The following is an 18,336-nucleotide window of genomic DNA, read 5'->3' on the forward strand; positions in this document are numbered from 1 at the left end:
ATATTGCATATGGACAGACTCGACATGTGTGACAGCTCAAGATGTTGACGGGAGCGCGCATAACGAGTGCGAGCACGCCAGGAGCACGCACACAACACCAGGCGCTAGACGTTACACCAGCGCCAGTTTATTATGTGGCTGCTACCTGGAATTACAGTGAAGGCTAGCCGCGCCCCTTCTACCTTACTCCCAGTACCTGATTGGTAACGAAATCTTCCATACCACGTGATGCGTGTTTCTTTGTTGCTAGGTAACAGTTTACGCTTCTAGCAACATTACAGCAACTTTGTGTCTAGATCTCAGCGGCCGCATCATGGCAGAGGAAGCGGATGGAGAGCAGGGACCACCACGCAGCACCTTCACTACTTACATGGCTGAGGGGGAACAGCTCTACCAGAAGGGGGAATACGACAAAGCCAGGGAAAGCTTCAGTAATGTAAGAGATGGCCGCACGGAACGTGATGGGTTAAATCAAATATTAGATAATTGCATAGATAGCAATTCCCTAATATAGAGTTAATGCAGGATCATTCTGATACTTTCTGGGAATTCCCTCCATAGCACTGGCAGAATAGCAGCGCCATTGACAGCGGCCTGTGCTCTGAAATAGACTGTTGCAATGTCCGACTTCACATTAAAGGGGTATTGCCATCTTATAAAGTGTTGGCATATCGCTAGGATATACCATCGCTTTATGATCAGTGGAGATCTGGCCTCTGGGACTCCACCAATCCTGAGAATGAAGGGGCCACTGATTTAGCGCTGCATCCCCTTATAAGTTTTCCCTACACAGCGGCGCTCCCGGCCACCCGGCTGTGCAGGGTCTTCAGATGGCTCCATTCACTTGAACGGGGCCATGCGGCAGTTCCCTGTGCAGCGAATCACCAGGACGCAGCTCTAAATGAGTGATAAGCCATCACTTTATGAGATGGGAGTACTTCTTTAAAGGGGTTTTCCACTTTCTAAAAACTGATGACCTATCCACCGGATAATAAATAAATAATAAATAAATAATAATAAATATTCATCTGTATCCTATATGTATCCATATAGGGACCTGCTCAGAATGATTTCTTAGGTTTTAACACTATAAGGGACAATGCACTCATACAGGGGCATATAATGGACCTATAGGCACTCTGTGTGCCACCATATGAAATTCTTTCATAATGTGAATGTGATGAAGAAAAATCCATGAGTCTATGGCCCACATCTACGAAGACTGGCGGTTTTTTCTATAAATGTAATACATTTCATGCAAATTTTACTGTTTCAATGTGGAAATATGAAACCTACCCCTGCTATGCACCAGATTTTGTGCCATTTCCTCCTATTCCTTTTTAAAAAAAGTGGTCTAAACTGAGTCTCCTTTACTTGCAACATTATAGCTGCACGGGGTACGCCAAATGTTGGCCTATGTGTGCCTCCATATAAAATCGGTACAGCTGTTTTACATTTCCATACTACACAGATTCTTAAAGGGGTTGTCCAGTTTAGAAAACCCGTTTCCATCTGCTCCATTAATGAGGTAATATTTGGGGGGTCCTCTGTTCACGATCCCCTAATGTTGCCGGATATCGGCTACAAAGAGCGGCAGCCTCTCTGGAGGACCTGTCTTGTTCTGCATTACACAAACAATCCATTGATATGAATGGAGACTGTGTAATGCTTAATTTCACATGCGGTGGCACTGCAGGGAAATTGAATGCATCATGGGGGTCCCAGCAGCGGGACACTATGTGATCAGTTTATCGTTAGGAGACCTTTCTCGCAAGTAGGGATGGTCCAAAGTGGAGAACCCCCTTAATTCGGCTATGTGCATGAGGCCTAAGGGCTTATTCAGACGAGTGTATATGTAGTCCGTGTAACGGCCGTCACATAGACTCATGTACTTCAATGGAGCCGTTCACACGACTGTTTAACAGGAGCGTGTGAAGGGTCCGTTAAAAAATAGGACATGTCCTATTTTACTGCGTGTCACCCATCCCTCCATAGACTCTAGTCAATGGGGGATCCGTGACAACGCACCCCGCACGTGTGCACCTCGGACGTGAAAAACAGCCGTTTTTCAAGTCCAAGGTTGGCTACGCTCGTCTGAATGTAGCCCAAGACTTGCCATAAATCCAATGTTTTGTTTTCAAGCAGCCATTAAGGTAAGACTTGCACTATGTTTGGGCAGACATCAAGAGTTGATCAGTAGCGATCTGTATCGCGCTAGCCGCTGGGGCGTCTTTGTTTATTTGTACCGTTTTTTTTAAAATCTTTTGTAGGCACTCGAATTACAGCCAACGGAGAAGCACTGCCTGGTAGCACGGTCCAAATGTTTCTTAAAACTGGGTGACCCAGAATTGGCTTTAAGAGATGCAGAGGTCTCTCTACAGGAAGAGAAAGATTTCTTTAGGGTAATTCCATGAACCTCCGTACTGTCATATACCGTGTCATATATCAGTCACCAGAGATTCACCTAAAGACAAATTCTATAGTCTATATTCTGAATCATGTCACTTAGTCTCAACATTAGTATGGAAAATCTAGGAAATATTACTAAGTATAATGTCCCATTACCCATTGATTTCAGTGGGTACTATGTAATGCTTCATTTTACATGTTGCGGCTCTGCAGTGGAAGTAAATACATTCTGTCAGGTTTCCCTGAAGATTGCAGGTGATACTTTGGGGTACGAGCACCTGGACGCCCCGTGATCCGCTTATTTTCTGGGGCCCTCTTAAAAAAAAAAGGGACTGTCCAAAGTGGACGACACCATAATTGTTTTACCAGCATGGTGCGGGAGTCATCAGGGTGGGTGTATTGGCGGCAGTGTCTCCTTGCTGGAAGTTTTATTAATCTGTCTTTGACGCTCCTTTACTTTATTATAGAACATTGATCCTTTGTTCTCCCATCCCTGCGGCCGATTCCTTCATTAGGGGGTCTGAGCTATATGGACTTCCAGCAGATCAATAGGAGCCATACAAGTGCATATGAATCAGACCCCCTTGTGGAAATGGGCAAAAATAATATGACCAGTAAGTGTGTGGGTAAATAAAAGATTGGTGCGCTGTAGTAAAAAAAAATTGTCAAACGGCAGACTTATGAAATATAGTGAAAAAAATAAATTCACATATACTGCTTTCTTTCAAGTCATGTATTACAGGTCTTCCACTTTAAAGAGGTTTCACAGGGTTAGAATAAAAAACATGGTTTCTTTCTTGTATAAACAGCGCCACACCTGTCCACAGGTTGTGTGCGGTATTGCTGCTCAGCACCATTTACTTCAAAGAAGCCTAGTTGCAATATCAGATACAACCCATGGACAGCTGTGGCGGTGCTTCTCGAAGAAACCATATTTTTCTAATCCTGTAAGACCCCTTTAGGGTACGAACACAGTGTAAACACTGCGGACTTTCCGCAACTAATTAATTACGGAAAATCCACAGCGTATTACAGTAGCAGCAGTGTGGGTGACATTTCAACAAATCTCGTCCCCACACTGCGGAAAAATGCAGCCGAAAAAACACACAGAAATCGACCTGCGATGCGTTCTTCAACCTCAGCCTGTCTATTAATTCTGCGGAATCGCAGCTATTCTGGTTTTCCTATTGAATTCAATGGGGTGCTTAAACCCGCAACAAAGTGGTGTGTTGCGACATTTGCGGCGGAATCACTGCAATTCCCTAGCAAAAATCGCAAGTAAAAAAAAAAGAAGCTATACTTACCCAGAGTTCCCTGCTTTCTCTCCAGTCAGTTTTTATTTTTCCAGTGTGGTTTACAAAGCAGAAATTCTGCCACAAAAACGCACCACAATGTGGTGCAATTATTTGGACGGCATCCCCTGCGGCGTTCAGGACGGATACGCTGCGCAGTTTGACGCAGCGTATCTGCCCTGAACACGCTGTGTGTGTTCGTACCCTTCAGATTATACTAGTGTCGTTTTTAACCATTTAGAGTCAATTCCGTTTTTAGAAGGTCCTTTCTTTTCCTTGCAGGGTCTTTACCAGAAAGCAGAGGCTCTCTATGCTATGGGCGACTTTGAATTTGCCCTTGTGTATTATCACAGAGGATACAAGTTACGCCCTGAACTCCAGGAATTTCGTTTGGGAATCCAGAAGGCTCAGGAAGCTATTGAAAACTCTGTTGGAAGTGAGTGTATCTGGTTTCAAGCGGTTCTTTTTGTCGTACGTGCCTTCCTGGAAACACAAAAACTATCTAAACGTGATGCACTGATATTTAACTTCATTTTGAACTATAGAGAACTTTTTATTAAGTTTTTATTTCTATTACCTCTCCTCCAAAAACTTTTTTTTTTTTCTCATCCATGCAAGTTGCATGACCAATAAACCAACATTTGATTCCGCGGCGGTCGCAAGTGCCACTCTAAACGCTGAGTTACGACTCTAGCAGCCAATCCGGAGACCGCTAGAGTCCGCTTAGCAGTTCACTGCATACTGTTTTATTACGGAGTTCAATGTATAAATGCATGTCGTAAGCTGCTCCCTAATGGTGTCTATGCAGGAGATTTGGAGCTCCTGTCACTATAAAGATATATTAAGAAATTAATCAGCAGAGAATTTTGGATATCGTCAGATTAAAAAAAACAAATGTTGCTTGTATAAAGTTTACGTGTATTTAAAAAAGGGACATCTACCAGCTAAGGGTTGTGCAGCCTCCGGAAAGCGTTTTTCCCGTCTGCAGCCTTTGTCTAATCTGGTTCTCCCGGAGTTTTACACATAAAGCTTCACTCACTCTGTACTACGCAGATAACACATTCACGTGGCCTGTGGAAGTCGTGTGAAGCCATTCATCTTCTTAGATGTCTGGTAAAAGTCCCTGTTCAATGTACACCTGTCTTTTCGGGGGCAGCAGATCCTGTAATTTTTTTTACAAGATCGTCCAACAATCTAATGTTTTTGGAAATTGTTCTACACCATTGTGTTTTTGTTTCAAGGGAATGGTGACTTTTCCTGTCCAGTTTTGTTGGTTTCCACGGGGTAATCGGCGTTGGAGGTGTCTCATAGTCCCTCGCCTGTCCTGGTTGATACGAATACATGCACATAAATATTATGTTGATAGTGGGCAAATATTACAAGTTCTGTTTATTTTCTTAATTTAGCCCCTGCCTCGGTAAAGCTAGAAAACAAGGAGGGTATGGAGTTTCTTAGCAAACAAGAAGAGGTGAGTAATAAGGTAGAAATCAAATTTTTTGTCCTAGACATATAATTGCAACCAGCTAGATAGTGTAATAAGACAAGTATGTCACTGTATGAGAGCTCCAGGATACCTCAAAATAGAAATATTTCTGTTCTGATGGATTAAATAAATAAAAAAACCCACACAGGATAACTTTGGGTAAACTTTCTCTATTGACCCCTGGAGGACTTAGCACCCCAATGTCAGGGATTACTCTTTCTATTCTCCAGTACACGGCACTTACCATGGAATAGACCGATCCTATATTACAGACCCACATTTACTTTTAGTTCAGGCAGCGGATATTGGTGTTACAACAGTCTCGGACCATGCCCAGATTTCTATTTCTCTTTCCATTACGTGTCTACCTCTTAGGACCTGGACTTGGACACTGAATGAGACGCTACTGGGGGAACATGAACGTTGACCTCTTACAGGAGAGCCTGACAGAATATTTTAAATTTAATTTACTGGCGAGACCTCAGAACCAATTGTATGGGAGGCACATAAATCATTCATTAGGCGTGAATTGATCTCACTAGGAGCACAACTCAAAATGCTAGATCGCTAAAAATAGTTTCAATAGGGAATTTAATTTTGTCACTAGAATGTTTGAGCAAGAGATCCAGGTTGGTGGACACACAAACTGACCTTAAACTAAGGAATGAATTAAAAGATCTGTTAAATAAAAAAGCGGCAAAAGCTCTACAGAGGTGCAAACATAAACATTATGCGCCTGGGGATAAAGGGTCTACAGTGATGTCCGCTATTAAGAAGCAAAAAGAGAAATCTCCTATAGCATGACTTTAGATGATGGCCGAGTAATCTCAGACACCTCTGACATCACTTCGGAGTTCCACAGGTTTTATACTTCCTTATATAACCTGCGGGAATCCCCACCTGCGTTGAACATATCGGAAAGAACCAATTTAGTTTCAGCCTACCTGGACTCTTTACAACTGCCCAGATTGTCCAATACCAACCGAGAATCTTTACTCGCCCCCTTCATGCTTGAAGAGATATCCAAAGTGTTATCTATTCCGATAGGTAAGAGCCCGGGCCCTGATGGTTTACCAATTCTATATTCTAAAAAGTTTTCTGAATAACGAGCCCCACATTATCTCTCCCTCTGCAACTCTCTTACAGGGACAGAATCGCCCCAGACAAATGCTTGAAGCATTCATTACTCTAATACCTAAAGATGGTAAAGATCCGACAAAATATGCAAATTACAGGCCGATTTCCCTTTTTAAATGCGAACTCTAAGTGGTGGGCAAAGCTTATTGCTCAACGCTTACAGGTTTATCTCTCCAAACTTATTTCACCGGAGCAAACGGGGTTTATTCCAGGCCGCGAAGGTAGGTTTAATACCACTAGATTATTCAATGAAATTGCCTTCGCCAAAAAACGTCGTCTCCCGTTGGTCCTTCTTGGCACAGATGCTGAGAAGGCTTTTGATAGTGTTTCCTGGCATTTTATGGAGGCGGTGTTGGAGAGATTGTGTTTCCCACCTTTATTGGATGAATTTTTTCTCTATATAAAGACCCGCATGTTAGACTCAAGATAAATGGTAAGCTATCCCCGGTTTTTGAGTATTACAATTCTGAGCTTTGGTAGAACTTCTCTCATTCATAGTATCAATGTTTGTGAGTTACCACCAAAAGACTAGTGTAGCAAGCTGCTTACAGTTTCTGTATGTTTTCCTTTTGTTGGTAATAGGGTAAAAAGGCCAAACAAAAAGCACCTGCAAAGGTACCTAAAAAAGTCCCAAAGCAACAAAAGAAGGTAGACCCGTCAAAAAGTCAGAAGACTGCACGCCAGCTGCTGGGAGAGCTCTACAATGACATGGAGTATCTGGAGACACTGCTAAAGGATGAAGGTTGTTAGCGTCAAGTTATTATTTTAATGGCATAGGCTGTGTAGATTTGGGTTTTCTTGTATTCTGAACTTTTTTAGTGTATGTTAGGACAAGGGATCGTTTTCTTGCATTAAATACATTTTTAGATTTTCAACACCTGTGGCTCACATAGGCACAAACCTAGAACCAGTTTATATTAACTAGTTTATTGTCTAGTAATATAAACCCAATTTACTATTAATTTACTTACAGTAATATATATTTCCACACATAGGATTCAGATATGAATGTAGTAAGCTAAACCTATAAAAATAGAATTGAAAAAAAATCCCTTAAAGAGGACCCGTCAACTTTTTTGACATGTCTATTTTAGTAAATACTTTTATTCCCCATGAAATAACAATTCTGGAACATCTTTTCTTAGAACTGCTTTGTGCCACTCCTGTTATTCCTCCTAGAAATTTATGATTAAATTGACAACTGGGTTTTACCATTCACCTTGTTAAAAGGGGCGTGTCTCTACAGTCTCACTCAGTCACTGATTGGACATTGTCAGTCTGTGTAGAGACACCCCCCCCCAACTGGTAACACCCACTTGTCAATTTATTTATAATTGTATAGGAGGAATAACCGAGGAACAGTAAAACGTAGAGCTCTAAGAAAAGATGCTCCAAAATGGTTATTTCATGGGGAATAAAAGTGATGATTATATCAGGAGAGGTGACGGGCCCTTTTTAAATAAACTTTTCATTTACTTACTAATTCAGGACCAGGGTGGCAAGGAACAGTACGTGGAAAGGGAAGTTGGTGCATAACAATTTTTAATTCACTTTAGGGCCTGTTCACATCAGCGTTGCCCTTCCATTGAGGGGTTCCGTCGGAGGTTTCCGTCAGGTTAACCTCTCAACGGAAAGGCAAACGAAAAGCTCAGCTTCCGTTTTCCTCACCATTGATATCAATGGTGACGGAAACGTTAATGGTTTCTATTGGTCACCGTTGTGACAGGGTTCCGTTGTTTTGGCAGAATCAATAGCAGTCGACTGCGCTATTGGTTCCGTCAAAACAACGGAAGCCTGTCACAACATTTAACAACGTTTCCGTCACCATTGCGATCAATAGTGAGGGAAACGGAAGCTAAGGTTTCTGTTTGCCTTTCCGTTGAGGGGTTAACCTGACGGAAAACTCAGACGGAACACCTCAATGGAAGGGCATTGCTGATGTGAACAGGCCCTAATATGCTGATCGGCAGTTTGTTTATTATGTCAAAACAGGATTAGTGAAAGGAAACACTCGAAGTGGGTTAAAATTACAGGACCTGATCTTGAATGCCATCACTTATCTGGACACAAGAACAGAGTTCTGGAGGCAGCAGAAGCCCATCTACGCTCGGGAAAGGGACCGCAGAATTATGCAGCAGAGGTGGAACCGGGAACGGAGCAAACCTTCTGATCATCGGTACATTCTCAAGAGCATGGAAGAAATTGATATGTGTATGTACTAATGTATTGATAATGGAATGATTAGACCTGGGAATATGGATGTTTCTCAAACCTGAAGGAGATCGGTCACCCATGAGTCATGGTAAAATCGCAGCATTACTTTCACTTGCACTGCTACCTTTTTTTCTTTTTATACAAAGTTGCAAGCGGACTTGCAACTATTGGAATAAAATTCGACCATGTTGGATTTTTTTTTTTTATGGTCGCAAAGTTTCACATAGAGGAACATTGAGGTGGTGACACATGTTACAATAATACTGGGATTTTACCACGACTTATGTGTTTCGTGTGGAGCCCTAACCTAATTTCTTTGGCTGACCACCTTTTGTTGTTTTTTTTTCTGACGGTTGTAGTACTCTCCAATGGAAATGCAGAAGGGAGTTACAAGAAAGCCCAGCAAGTGTTGAAGAACATCCAGACTTGGAGAAATGACTCTCCAAATAAACCGGAATTGATAGGTAACTTGTACAGCTGCATTGGCAACGCTCATATGGATATGGGACAAATGGAAGAAGCACTACAAAGTCACAAGAAGGACCTGAAAATAGCAAATGAAAGGTATGTTTATTAGCCTTTTTTCAGTATTGATAAAACGTCTACTTTGGTCAACCTCCATGAAGTCCACCGCCTCAAGTTAGATCTATTTAGGCAATTTCTTGCAGGTTTAGTTGGAAAAAAGTAATTAATTAAATTTACTGTTCTTTTCCAGCAATTTACCGGAAGCAAAATCCCGTGCACTGGACAACATAGGACGAGTCTATGCACGGATTGGAACGTTTAAAGAAGCTGTAAAAGTGTTAGTACTGTATATGTCCTGTTTTTGAACCTACAAGTGGAAGGCAGGAATATGGGAATATTAAAGAAGACCTCCAGTGGAAACAACTTTACATATCTGCACACCCCCACCTGACTGTATACCACACTCGACACTTTTTATGTATACTCCACTTACTTTATGAACTGCTGCCTTGTCTGTGCCTTAAAAAAGCCTCCATCCTGATGCTTAGATGTCTCCAGCTTTCTCTCCCTCTCTGCTTTGCTATCAGTCCCACGATACTTCAGTACAGCATCACATGACCAGCTAAAGACCATACCATTTCTGCTTGCTGGGGGTCACTGATTATTATTCTCTCTATATTCTCCTAAATAAGCTGGGAAACCATAAGTATTCAGACAGGGAGGCTGCACTATATTCTTCTACATTATACTTGTGAGACAGGAGCCTGTCAGTGGTAGCTGATAGACGTTTCTGTCCCCTTCATCCCCCTGTGCAAAACTAGTGTGGTACAGGAACTGCTCACGCCTGTGATGGGTGGCACATTTAAGTAGAGAAAGCGTGTCACCGAGCCGGATTCACACTGCTGCTAAGCAACCATCCCAGTCTGATATATAGAGATGGAAGCAGCAAGAAAAATAAGGCCCTGTTCAATTTTTTTTGCAGGCATAAAAATCTGCCTCAAAACTCCTTTATTTAGACCTGCCTGCAATTTCTTGCTGCTATTTTTGCAGCGTTTTCTCGCCTGCAGCCACTGAGCACGGGGCAAAAAACGGCGCAAAAAGATGCTTTCTCTGCCTCTCATTGATTTAAATGGGAGATCAAAGGCATAATTGCGTCAAAGAGTATGCGGTTTATTTTTTACCGCGAGCGGCTAAAAGCCGCCTCAGAAAAAAACGCCTCCGCCTCCCATTGAAATCAATGGGAGGCAGTTACGGATGTTTTTTGGCGCTGATTCTGACGGGGTTTCAGCGAAAAAATCAGCATAAACTGTGACCTGGGTCTAACAGATGAGAGACTGACACATGGAATACCATGATGGTACACATGGGAAAGTTTAGTTTTGGCCGGAGTGTCCCTTTAAATTCTCAAAAACAGAGAACTATGATATTTGAGAGTGAACATATAAGCAGGATGACGAGGTTGGGCCAAAAATAGGATGTCCTCAATGGTTATTTTATTTGGCTTTTGCCTCCTATTTTTCTAACAATAGGTGGGAAGAAAAGATTCCTTTGGCAACGTCAAACTTGGAGAAGACTTGGCTCTTCCATGAAATAGGGAGATGCTATCTGGAGCTTGAATTGTTGGAAGAAGCAAGAGACTACGGTGTGAGATCTCAGCGGGAAGCTGAGGAGGCCGAGGATGTTGAGTGGCTTCTCAACGCTAGTGTCTTAGTGGCACAGGCCCAAGGTAAACCTTCTGTTACTATGTAATAACGTAATAATTAATCGTTTATTACTTGCTAAGGAAGATTTCCTGGTACCCATTATAATAGTAGAACTATTTTGCAATATGACAGCGTGATCCTGCCGATGGCACTGCGTGTAGGAGCGCGCAGTTACATCGGAGCCAACGCGTAAATTAACATGGTTCTGGTACAGGGACTGTGCCATTAGCCCGTTAATTTACATGGTGTGGTCAGGAAGTGGTTAACACCAGCTGCACCCAAACTGTATATGGTTGACCTATGATTGTACGCTTTTTACTTAACTTTTTTTTTTACTTTAGTAAAATTAAAGGATTATCAGTCTGCCGTGATCAACTTTGAGAAAGCTCTAGAGAAAGCAAGAATGGTAGCCAATAAGGATGCAGAACAGGCAATCCTTACAGTGAGTATGCTTAACCCCTTATTGTCTAGTATAGCTGAACGCTATTACGTCCCGCTCTCCCTACCGGTGATCATTCCCTGGACGAGGTGATTAAAGCTGCTTCCCTGTCCTTGGTGTTTGATCTTTTCTGGTCAGTGAAAATCTTGAACTTTTCCCTAGGCTCTTGAAGATGCAAAAAGAGGAACTGCAGAGGATATTAAATCAGAAGAAGGTGAGAAGGAAGATACCTCAGCCGGTAGGTGACCATCAAAACAATGCTGCCCTGTGAATATAAAGATTAAAGGAAACTTGCAGACAAAACTAATACACTGTTATATTTAGTGCAGCGCTTAAGTGGGAGGTGCATGACCCAAAACTTCATAGGGCACCAAAGAGAGAATCCTTCTCATGCTCCGCCCCCATAGGCACTGCATTAGACATAACAGTGTATTGGTTTTGCTTGTAGTGTTCCTTTTAGATTCTCACTATATTATAATTGACAATAATTACACTAATTTATTTTTTTAATTTTCAGAGGACGATGTATGAAGTGGACAGGAGAGTCATTATGGACACCATCCTGCATCTGAGTAGCACAGATGATTCAACCAGTAATGTGAGGGCTACAGTTAAAGATTTTACACTGAATTGGACTTGTTGCCATTTACTTAAATCCTAGGAATAAATCCACTAATAAAATATTTACTTTTCCATACTTATTCCCCAGAGCTTGTGTAATTTTCTTAATTTTCTTTCAATAATAATTGAATGTCAGTAGTCATTGTGTCAGTGCTCTGTCCGTAAGATCACAAGTCACTATCCACAACTTAGCTAATGCTATTAGGGTCATTGTTGATGGAGGTTAATATAAGAATTTGTGGGTGTAATTTTTGTTTGCGCTAAACCACCAGAAAACATATATGGAGGGGTTTTCGTCACAAACCAACAAAGACAATGGTCCTGACATTGAGATACCAGGAGGTCTACTATTTATAGTAAGTTTTACATCAATGTAGCGGAAAATATAGAAGAGGTATATGCCACTAAGACAGATCTGTTTAAATTAAAATATCTACAAGAATCAGTACCTCCCAAGAGCTGCGTCTAAGGGCTTATTCAGACCAGTGTAAAACTCGTCCGTGTGCTGTGCGTGAATCACGCATAGCACAGACCCATTGATTTCAATGGGGCCGTTCACACATGCAGGAGTTTTGACGCAGCGAGTGTTTTTGCGTAAAACTCACCATGTCCTATATTGGTGCGTTTTTCACGCACCTATCGCCCATTGAAGTTAATGGGTGCGTGAAAATAACGCACAGCACATGGATGCACATCCGTGTGCTGTGCGTGATTTGCGCATCAATTCAATTGAAAATAATTTTTTTGAAAATAGATGTGCCTGTAATAGAGATACATTGCATACGGGATGCCCAAATAGAGTAAACTGATATTAAAGTTGGCAGCACGGTGGCGGTGGGTAGCACTGTTGCCTTGCAAATTGCAATTTGGCTTACTTTAGGTATAACCTAACAAATACCTGTGCATTTTATATACATGTTCGGTGGGGGTCCGACACCCGGACCCTGCACCAATCGGCTGCTCTGACTGGCTCCGGGCACCGGATGTTAGGCAGTGGTCGGTGCCGGAAGCAGATGGCACCGTACAAAGTACAGCGGCCGTGCTGAGTTGCAGCATGGCCGCTATACTGTGACGGGAGTCATCTGCTTCCGACACAGTCAATATAGTACATTATACAGTACACAGTATACAGTAAATTATAGTGCCCGAACAGCTGAATGGTGCAGGGACAAAGTGTCGGACCCCCACCGATCATATACTGATGACCCATCCTGTGGATAGGTTATCAATATGAAAAACCGCCCCCTGCCTGGACAACCGCTTTAATGTTCTGGATGTATGATTAGTATGAACCATAAGGAACTTTATTATTAATGTAACTTTTCCTCCTTCTTAATTGTGCCATGGTTTCCACCTGCAGGTAATAATAGTGGTTACCATCATCTTTTAGTTCTGGGGCCCTGAGATTGAATCTGATCAGGGCAGCACCTGACTGAAGCGCGGATGTTTAGCCTGTACTATGATAGGTTTCCTCTACGGGCCCACATTTACTCCCACAATCCAAATAATATACTGTCGGATATAGTGGCTTCCTATGAAATTGTCCATTGTATAAGCGTGTGTTTGCAATAAGGAAAGTAGATTTAGTGCAGAAACTAAATTAGGTACACATTCTCTATACAGCTCTGTGCATTATGATGGCAAAGAAATAATGCAGAATGCTCAAGTAACAAACTATGGATACAGTAAATTTGTGATTACAACATCTTTGTCCACTAGAGAGCGCCGTTGTCTTAAGAACAGTGTTCTGTACACTGGACTAGTAAAACAGGACAAGCCTTTCTTGTATTCATAGTATATAGACATGACCCAGAGCTGAATTTGTCATTGTACACAACTTATGAGGATCTCAAGATGTATTGTTGGGTTTACCTAGGATACACCTACCCCATTATAGAACAGTGAGATCATTCCTCCTATAGTTGTATACCCAAATAGGTTCTTATTAAGACTTGCTGCTGAAGTGGTCTTATATATTCAGCCAGCTCAGGTACCCGTATGTATGCCCGTCTTCCTCTGTATGGATGTGTGTAGGTAAACACTGGTTTCTGCGGCAGTGCTCCTCAGGAGCTTGGCAGGTAAATTTTAGCAGAATGATTGGCACAGATTTGGAGAACTTTTCACATCCAGATATATACAGGGTCGGACTGGTCTATCAGTGGCCGAGGCTCTGAGGCAATAGTGGCCCCTTTATATAAACGGGCCAATCATTTGCCAATAGGGACTTTTTCTCATTGGTTGATTTACAAACAACCTTTTAGGCTACATGCACACATTGTGTATTTTGCTGCAGAAAATATGCATCAAAAACATACCTAATCGTGTGTTTTTCAGTGCGGTTTTTCCATTTTTAATGTAATCGGTGCCTTTCGTGCTGTGGGTTTTGGTGCGTTTTTCCTTACAACTAGACAGATACAATTGACATACTGCGGATTGTCAAATATGCATCGCAGGTCAATTTACGTGCAAAAAAAACAAACTGCAGCGTGGACATGAGATTTCCTGAAATCCAGTTTTCTTTGCTGCGGTTTTGCTGCACGCAAAGACGTGTGGCAAAATCGTGCGTTATACGCATCGTGTGTATTGAGCCTTAAGCTGGCTATTCACTTTAGACAGCTGCCAAACGATTGATTAACTGAAAGCTATTTCTCCCGACTTCCCAAACACGCTCGAGTGTTTTTAATAGGGAGAGGAGAAAAAACAGCTGTCAGGCTCCTCTGGTTTATCTGCTGACAAACAACTGGATCAGGCATGTTGGGCTCCATGCACACAAATGTATTTTTGCGGCCGGAATGCACCCGCAAATCTGAGGGTGAATTGCGGCCCCATTCATTTCAATGGGCCCATGCACACGACTGGTTTCCACGGATTGTGCATGGCCCAAGAGCCTGGACTGCAAAAATAACTGATAAGTCCACTCGGGTGACACTCCACGGCCGTCCGAAAATCACGGCCGTGCACATGGTTACGATTGTGTGCTTGAGGCCTTAAAATTCAACCTGCTCATCCCTTCTCTCCCACAACAACTGCAGTTCGGGTAGAGTAAGGACGTTGACCTACAATTCAATTTCGGGCGGTCCAGCCAAAATCTGCAGTTTCGGCCGACATATATCTATATTTGTGTATGGACAGTTGATATGTGCAGTGTGTGGAATGAACAACAAAGATTACAATGAACTTAAAAGTGGACGTGGACAGGTTCTGTATGAATGGAGGATGGGCCCCTGTGGCTCCCCAGTCCAGCACTTAAACTTATCTGTGAAAACTATAGAACTTCTAAACGGCTGAAATCACACATGTAGTTTTTGATGCCGTTTTTGACCCAAAGCCAGAAGTAGATCCAAAGTAAGTTCTTCCTTTATACTTCTCATTTTTTAGATCCACTCCTGACCTTGGCTCAAACCCTGCATCAAAAGCTACATGTGTGACTCCAGCCTAAAGGGGTATATAAGTCTGGATAAAAAAAAAAAATAAAAAAAATAAAAAAAAATATATATATATATATATATATATATATATATATATAAGAAACCAAATTATTTGGGACAGACTGAGATAAATACAAATACTACTAATAATTGGCAGGTTATAGTACAGAGGGCACCTACACTCTCTATCTGCACCTAGGGTGTTAGGGGGGCAAACTGGGCAATTTCCCATGGCCCACATCCACTTCGGGCCCTCTGCCCACTATAGCAGCCATAGTGGCTGCTGCAGAGCCTGCGGCATGAGGGGGCCCATGCTGCCCAACACAACATTTATAGGCCGGGTGACACGGGCCCCCTCATGACTGGTGGCGTCACTAGCACCGGAGAGGGCCCTGGTGCTAGCGACAGCCACATTCACTTGTATCTGCATCCTCAGGATGCAGTTACAATTGAATACTATAGGCTCTAGGCCATGTTAGGCCCGCAGCCTATGAGGCGCTGGAAAGAATCCCTGCGCAGGCCGCCGTAATGACCTCCCTGCATCACGCTGGCCTGCGCAAGGGTCACACCCAGAGGCTGTGAAGTACTCCGTCGTGAGAACGGGGCAAGGTAAGTACAATTGAATTTTTTATTTTTTTGGGGGCTGTGTGGCACTATATACAATCGGAGAGGGGAGTTGTGTGTCACTATATACAAGGGGTTGGGGCTGTGTGTCACTATATACAAGGGGTTGGGGCTGTGTCACTATACAAGTGGGGGGGCTGTGGGACTATAAACAAGGGAGGGCTGTGTGGCAATATATACAAGGGAGAGGGGGCTGTGTGCCTCTATATACAAGGGGTGCCGTGTGCTACTATATATAAGGGGAGGAAGAAGCTGTGTGGCACTATTTACAAGTGAGTGGGGCTGTGTCACTATATGCAAGGGGAGGCTGTATAGCACTATACGAGGGAGAGCGGGCTGTGTGGCAATATATACAAGGCAGAGGGGGCTGTGTGCCTCTATATATAAGGGGAGGAAGAAGCTGTGTGGCACTATATACAAGGGAGTGGGGCTGTGTGGCACTATATACAAATGAGGTGGGCTGTGGCACTATCTACAAGGGAGAGGGGTGCTGTGTGGCACTATAAACAAGGGCACTGTGGCACTATATACAAAGGGGGTGGCTGTGTGACTATACAAGGGGGGGGCTGTGTGACACTATACAAGGTCTGTATGGCACTATGTAAGGGGGGGGGCTGTGTGGCACTATATAAAAGGGGGCTGTGTGGCACTAAAAGGGGGGTTGTGTGGTATTATCTACTAAATGGGGGGCTGTGTGGAATTACTAGGGGTGGCTGTATGGCACTTTATACAAGGGGGTAGGGCTGTGTGTGGTGCTATCTACAGGGGGCATTATTACTGTGGTGGCACAAAGGTGGCACGGTTACTGAAGGGGCACTTTTATTGTGTTGAGCTCTGATAGATCATTATCACCATCTGGGGCACTGTGGATTACGAATTTATTTAGAGGATGGGGTATAGGTGTGGAGGGTGCTGGAAAAACGAGAAACCAACATATTTCTGTGTCAAATTCTGCAGAGACGAGTCGTGGCTGGAATAAGTAGTCACAGTGGTCTAGGCTTGTTGGAGAAAAAAAGGAAAAGTGAACGACTCTAATCAGAGAAGACATCACTTGTGAGTCACTGGATATAAATGTGCAGTAAACACTTAAATGGTCTGCAGAGCTCCTGTGTATAACTGGCATCTACCACTATATGATCACTATATGGTAGGAAGATTGGTCTTTTGTAGTGTTTTTTTATTTAGTAACCGTATGGTGGGATTATTCAGTCACTGTGGCTATGGGGTGGCGGTATTATTCAGTAACCATACGGGAGTATTATTGAGTCACTGTGGATATGGTGTGGAGGTATTATTCAGTAACAGTATGTGGGTATTATTCAGTCACTTTCTGGTTATGGTGTGGCGGTATTATTTGGACCTTATATTGTGTTATTATTGGTAATATTGGTCTTATAATAGTGAGTTGTGTTGAGTAACCGTATGGGGATATTATTCAATCACTGGTTATGGTGTGGCAGTATTATTCAGCAGCAGTATGGGGGTATTATTCAGTCACTATGTGGTTATGGTGTTGTGGTATTATTCAGTGACTATGTGGTCATGATATGATAGTGACTGAATAATACCCCCATACTGTTACTGAATAATACTATGTGGTTATGGTGTGGTGGTATTATTCAGTAACCGTATGGGTGTATTATTCAGTCACTATGTGGTTATGGTGTGGTGGTATTATTCAGTAACCGTATGGGTGTATTATTCAGTCACTATGTGGTTATGGTGTGGCGGTATTATTCAGTAACCGTATGGGTGTATTATTCAGTCACTATGTGGTTATGGTGTGGCGGTATTATTCAGTAACTGTATGGGGGTATTATTCAGTCACTATGTGGTTATGGTGTGGGGGTATTATTTAGTAACAGTATGGGGGTATTATTCAGTCACTATGTGGTTATGGTGTGGCAGTATTATTCAGTAACTGTATGGAGATATTATTCAGTCACTATGTGGTTATGGTGTGGTGGTATTATTCAGTAAGAGTATGGGGGTATTATTCAGTCACTATGTGGTTATGGTGTGATTGCATTATTCAGTGACTATGTGGTTATGGTGTGGTTGTATTATTCAGTCACTATGTGGTTATGGTGTGGCGGTATGTGGACCTTATAATGTATTGTGATTGGTAATATTGCTCTTATAATAAGTTGTGTTCAGTAACAGTATGCAGGTAATATTTCATCTGGTATAGTGGTATGATTTAATAACTATGTATATAGATAATGTTTTTGTGTGAGAGGGGGGACATATGCTTTGGGTCATACAACACTCCTGGACGTGATAGAAATCAGCGATGCGGTTCTCTGTGCATCGCCTTCTGAATTGACTTATTTAGCATTTGGGGCCCCACTTTTAACTTTGCCCAGGGCCGCACTTTGTCTAAGGCCTCATTTACACGAGCGTATTATACGCGCGTGCTTTTCACGCGTGTCGTACGCACCTATAATAGTCTATGGGGCTGTTTAGACGATGCGTGAATTTTGCGCAGCGTGAGTGCGTTGCGTAAAACTCACGACATGTT

At 42.6% G+C, this 18,336-nt stretch overlaps 1 protein-coding gene across 3 annotated transcripts; it reads left to right on the forward strand.

The window, feature by feature from the left end:
- The first annotated feature begins 109 nt into the window (after window positions 1-109).
- ODAD4 (outer dynein arm docking complex subunit 4) lies at window positions 110-11,843 on the forward strand. Of its 3 annotated transcripts, none has more exons than XM_075846505.1 (13): window positions 110-203; window positions 297-436; window positions 2,271-2,402; window positions 3,984-4,137; window positions 5,108-5,181; window positions 6,904-7,063; window positions 8,314-8,532; window positions 8,895-9,099; window positions 9,251-9,337; window positions 10,530-10,726; window positions 11,045-11,145; window positions 11,305-11,380; window positions 11,660-11,843. In XM_075846505.1, the coding sequence occupies exons 2-13, from the start codon at window positions 314-316 to the stop codon at window positions 11,671-11,673; spliced, it is 1,542 nt and encodes a 513-aa protein (XP_075702620.1). In that variant the 5' UTR covers window positions 110-203; window positions 297-313; the 3' UTR covers window positions 11,674-11,843. The 3 variants fall into 3 exon arrangements, with proteins under 3 accessions (XP_075702620.1, XP_075702622.1, XP_075702621.1); XM_075846507.1 differs by having other exon boundaries at window positions 11,305-11,356; XM_075846506.1 differs by having other exon boundaries at window positions 5,108-5,169.
- Window positions 11,844-18,336: the final 6,493 nt, after the last annotated feature.

This window comes from Rhinoderma darwinii, chromosome 13 (assembly GCF_050947455.1).
Source record: "Rhinoderma darwinii isolate aRhiDar2 chromosome 13, aRhiDar2.hap1, whole genome shotgun sequence".
NCBI lineage: Eukaryota > Metazoa > Chordata > Amphibia > Anura > Rhinodermatidae > Rhinoderma > Rhinoderma darwinii.

What these genes read in the sequence shown, in the direction of transcription:
- ODAD4 (XM_075846505.1), top strand. Translation starts at nt 314, where the DNA reads ATGGCAGAGGAAGCGGATGGAGAGCAGGGACCACCACGCAGCACCTTC. An exon ending in TATTGAAAACTCTGTTGGAA is followed by an intron (nt 4,138 to 5,107) that starts GTGAGTGTATCT and finishes TTCTTAATTTAG; the next exon opens with CCCCTGCCTCGGTAAAGCTA. An exon ending in GACACTGCTAAAGGATGAAG is followed by an intron (nt 7,064 to 8,313) that starts GTTGTTAGCGTC and finishes ATGTCAAAACAG; the next exon opens with GATTAGTGAAAGGAAACACT.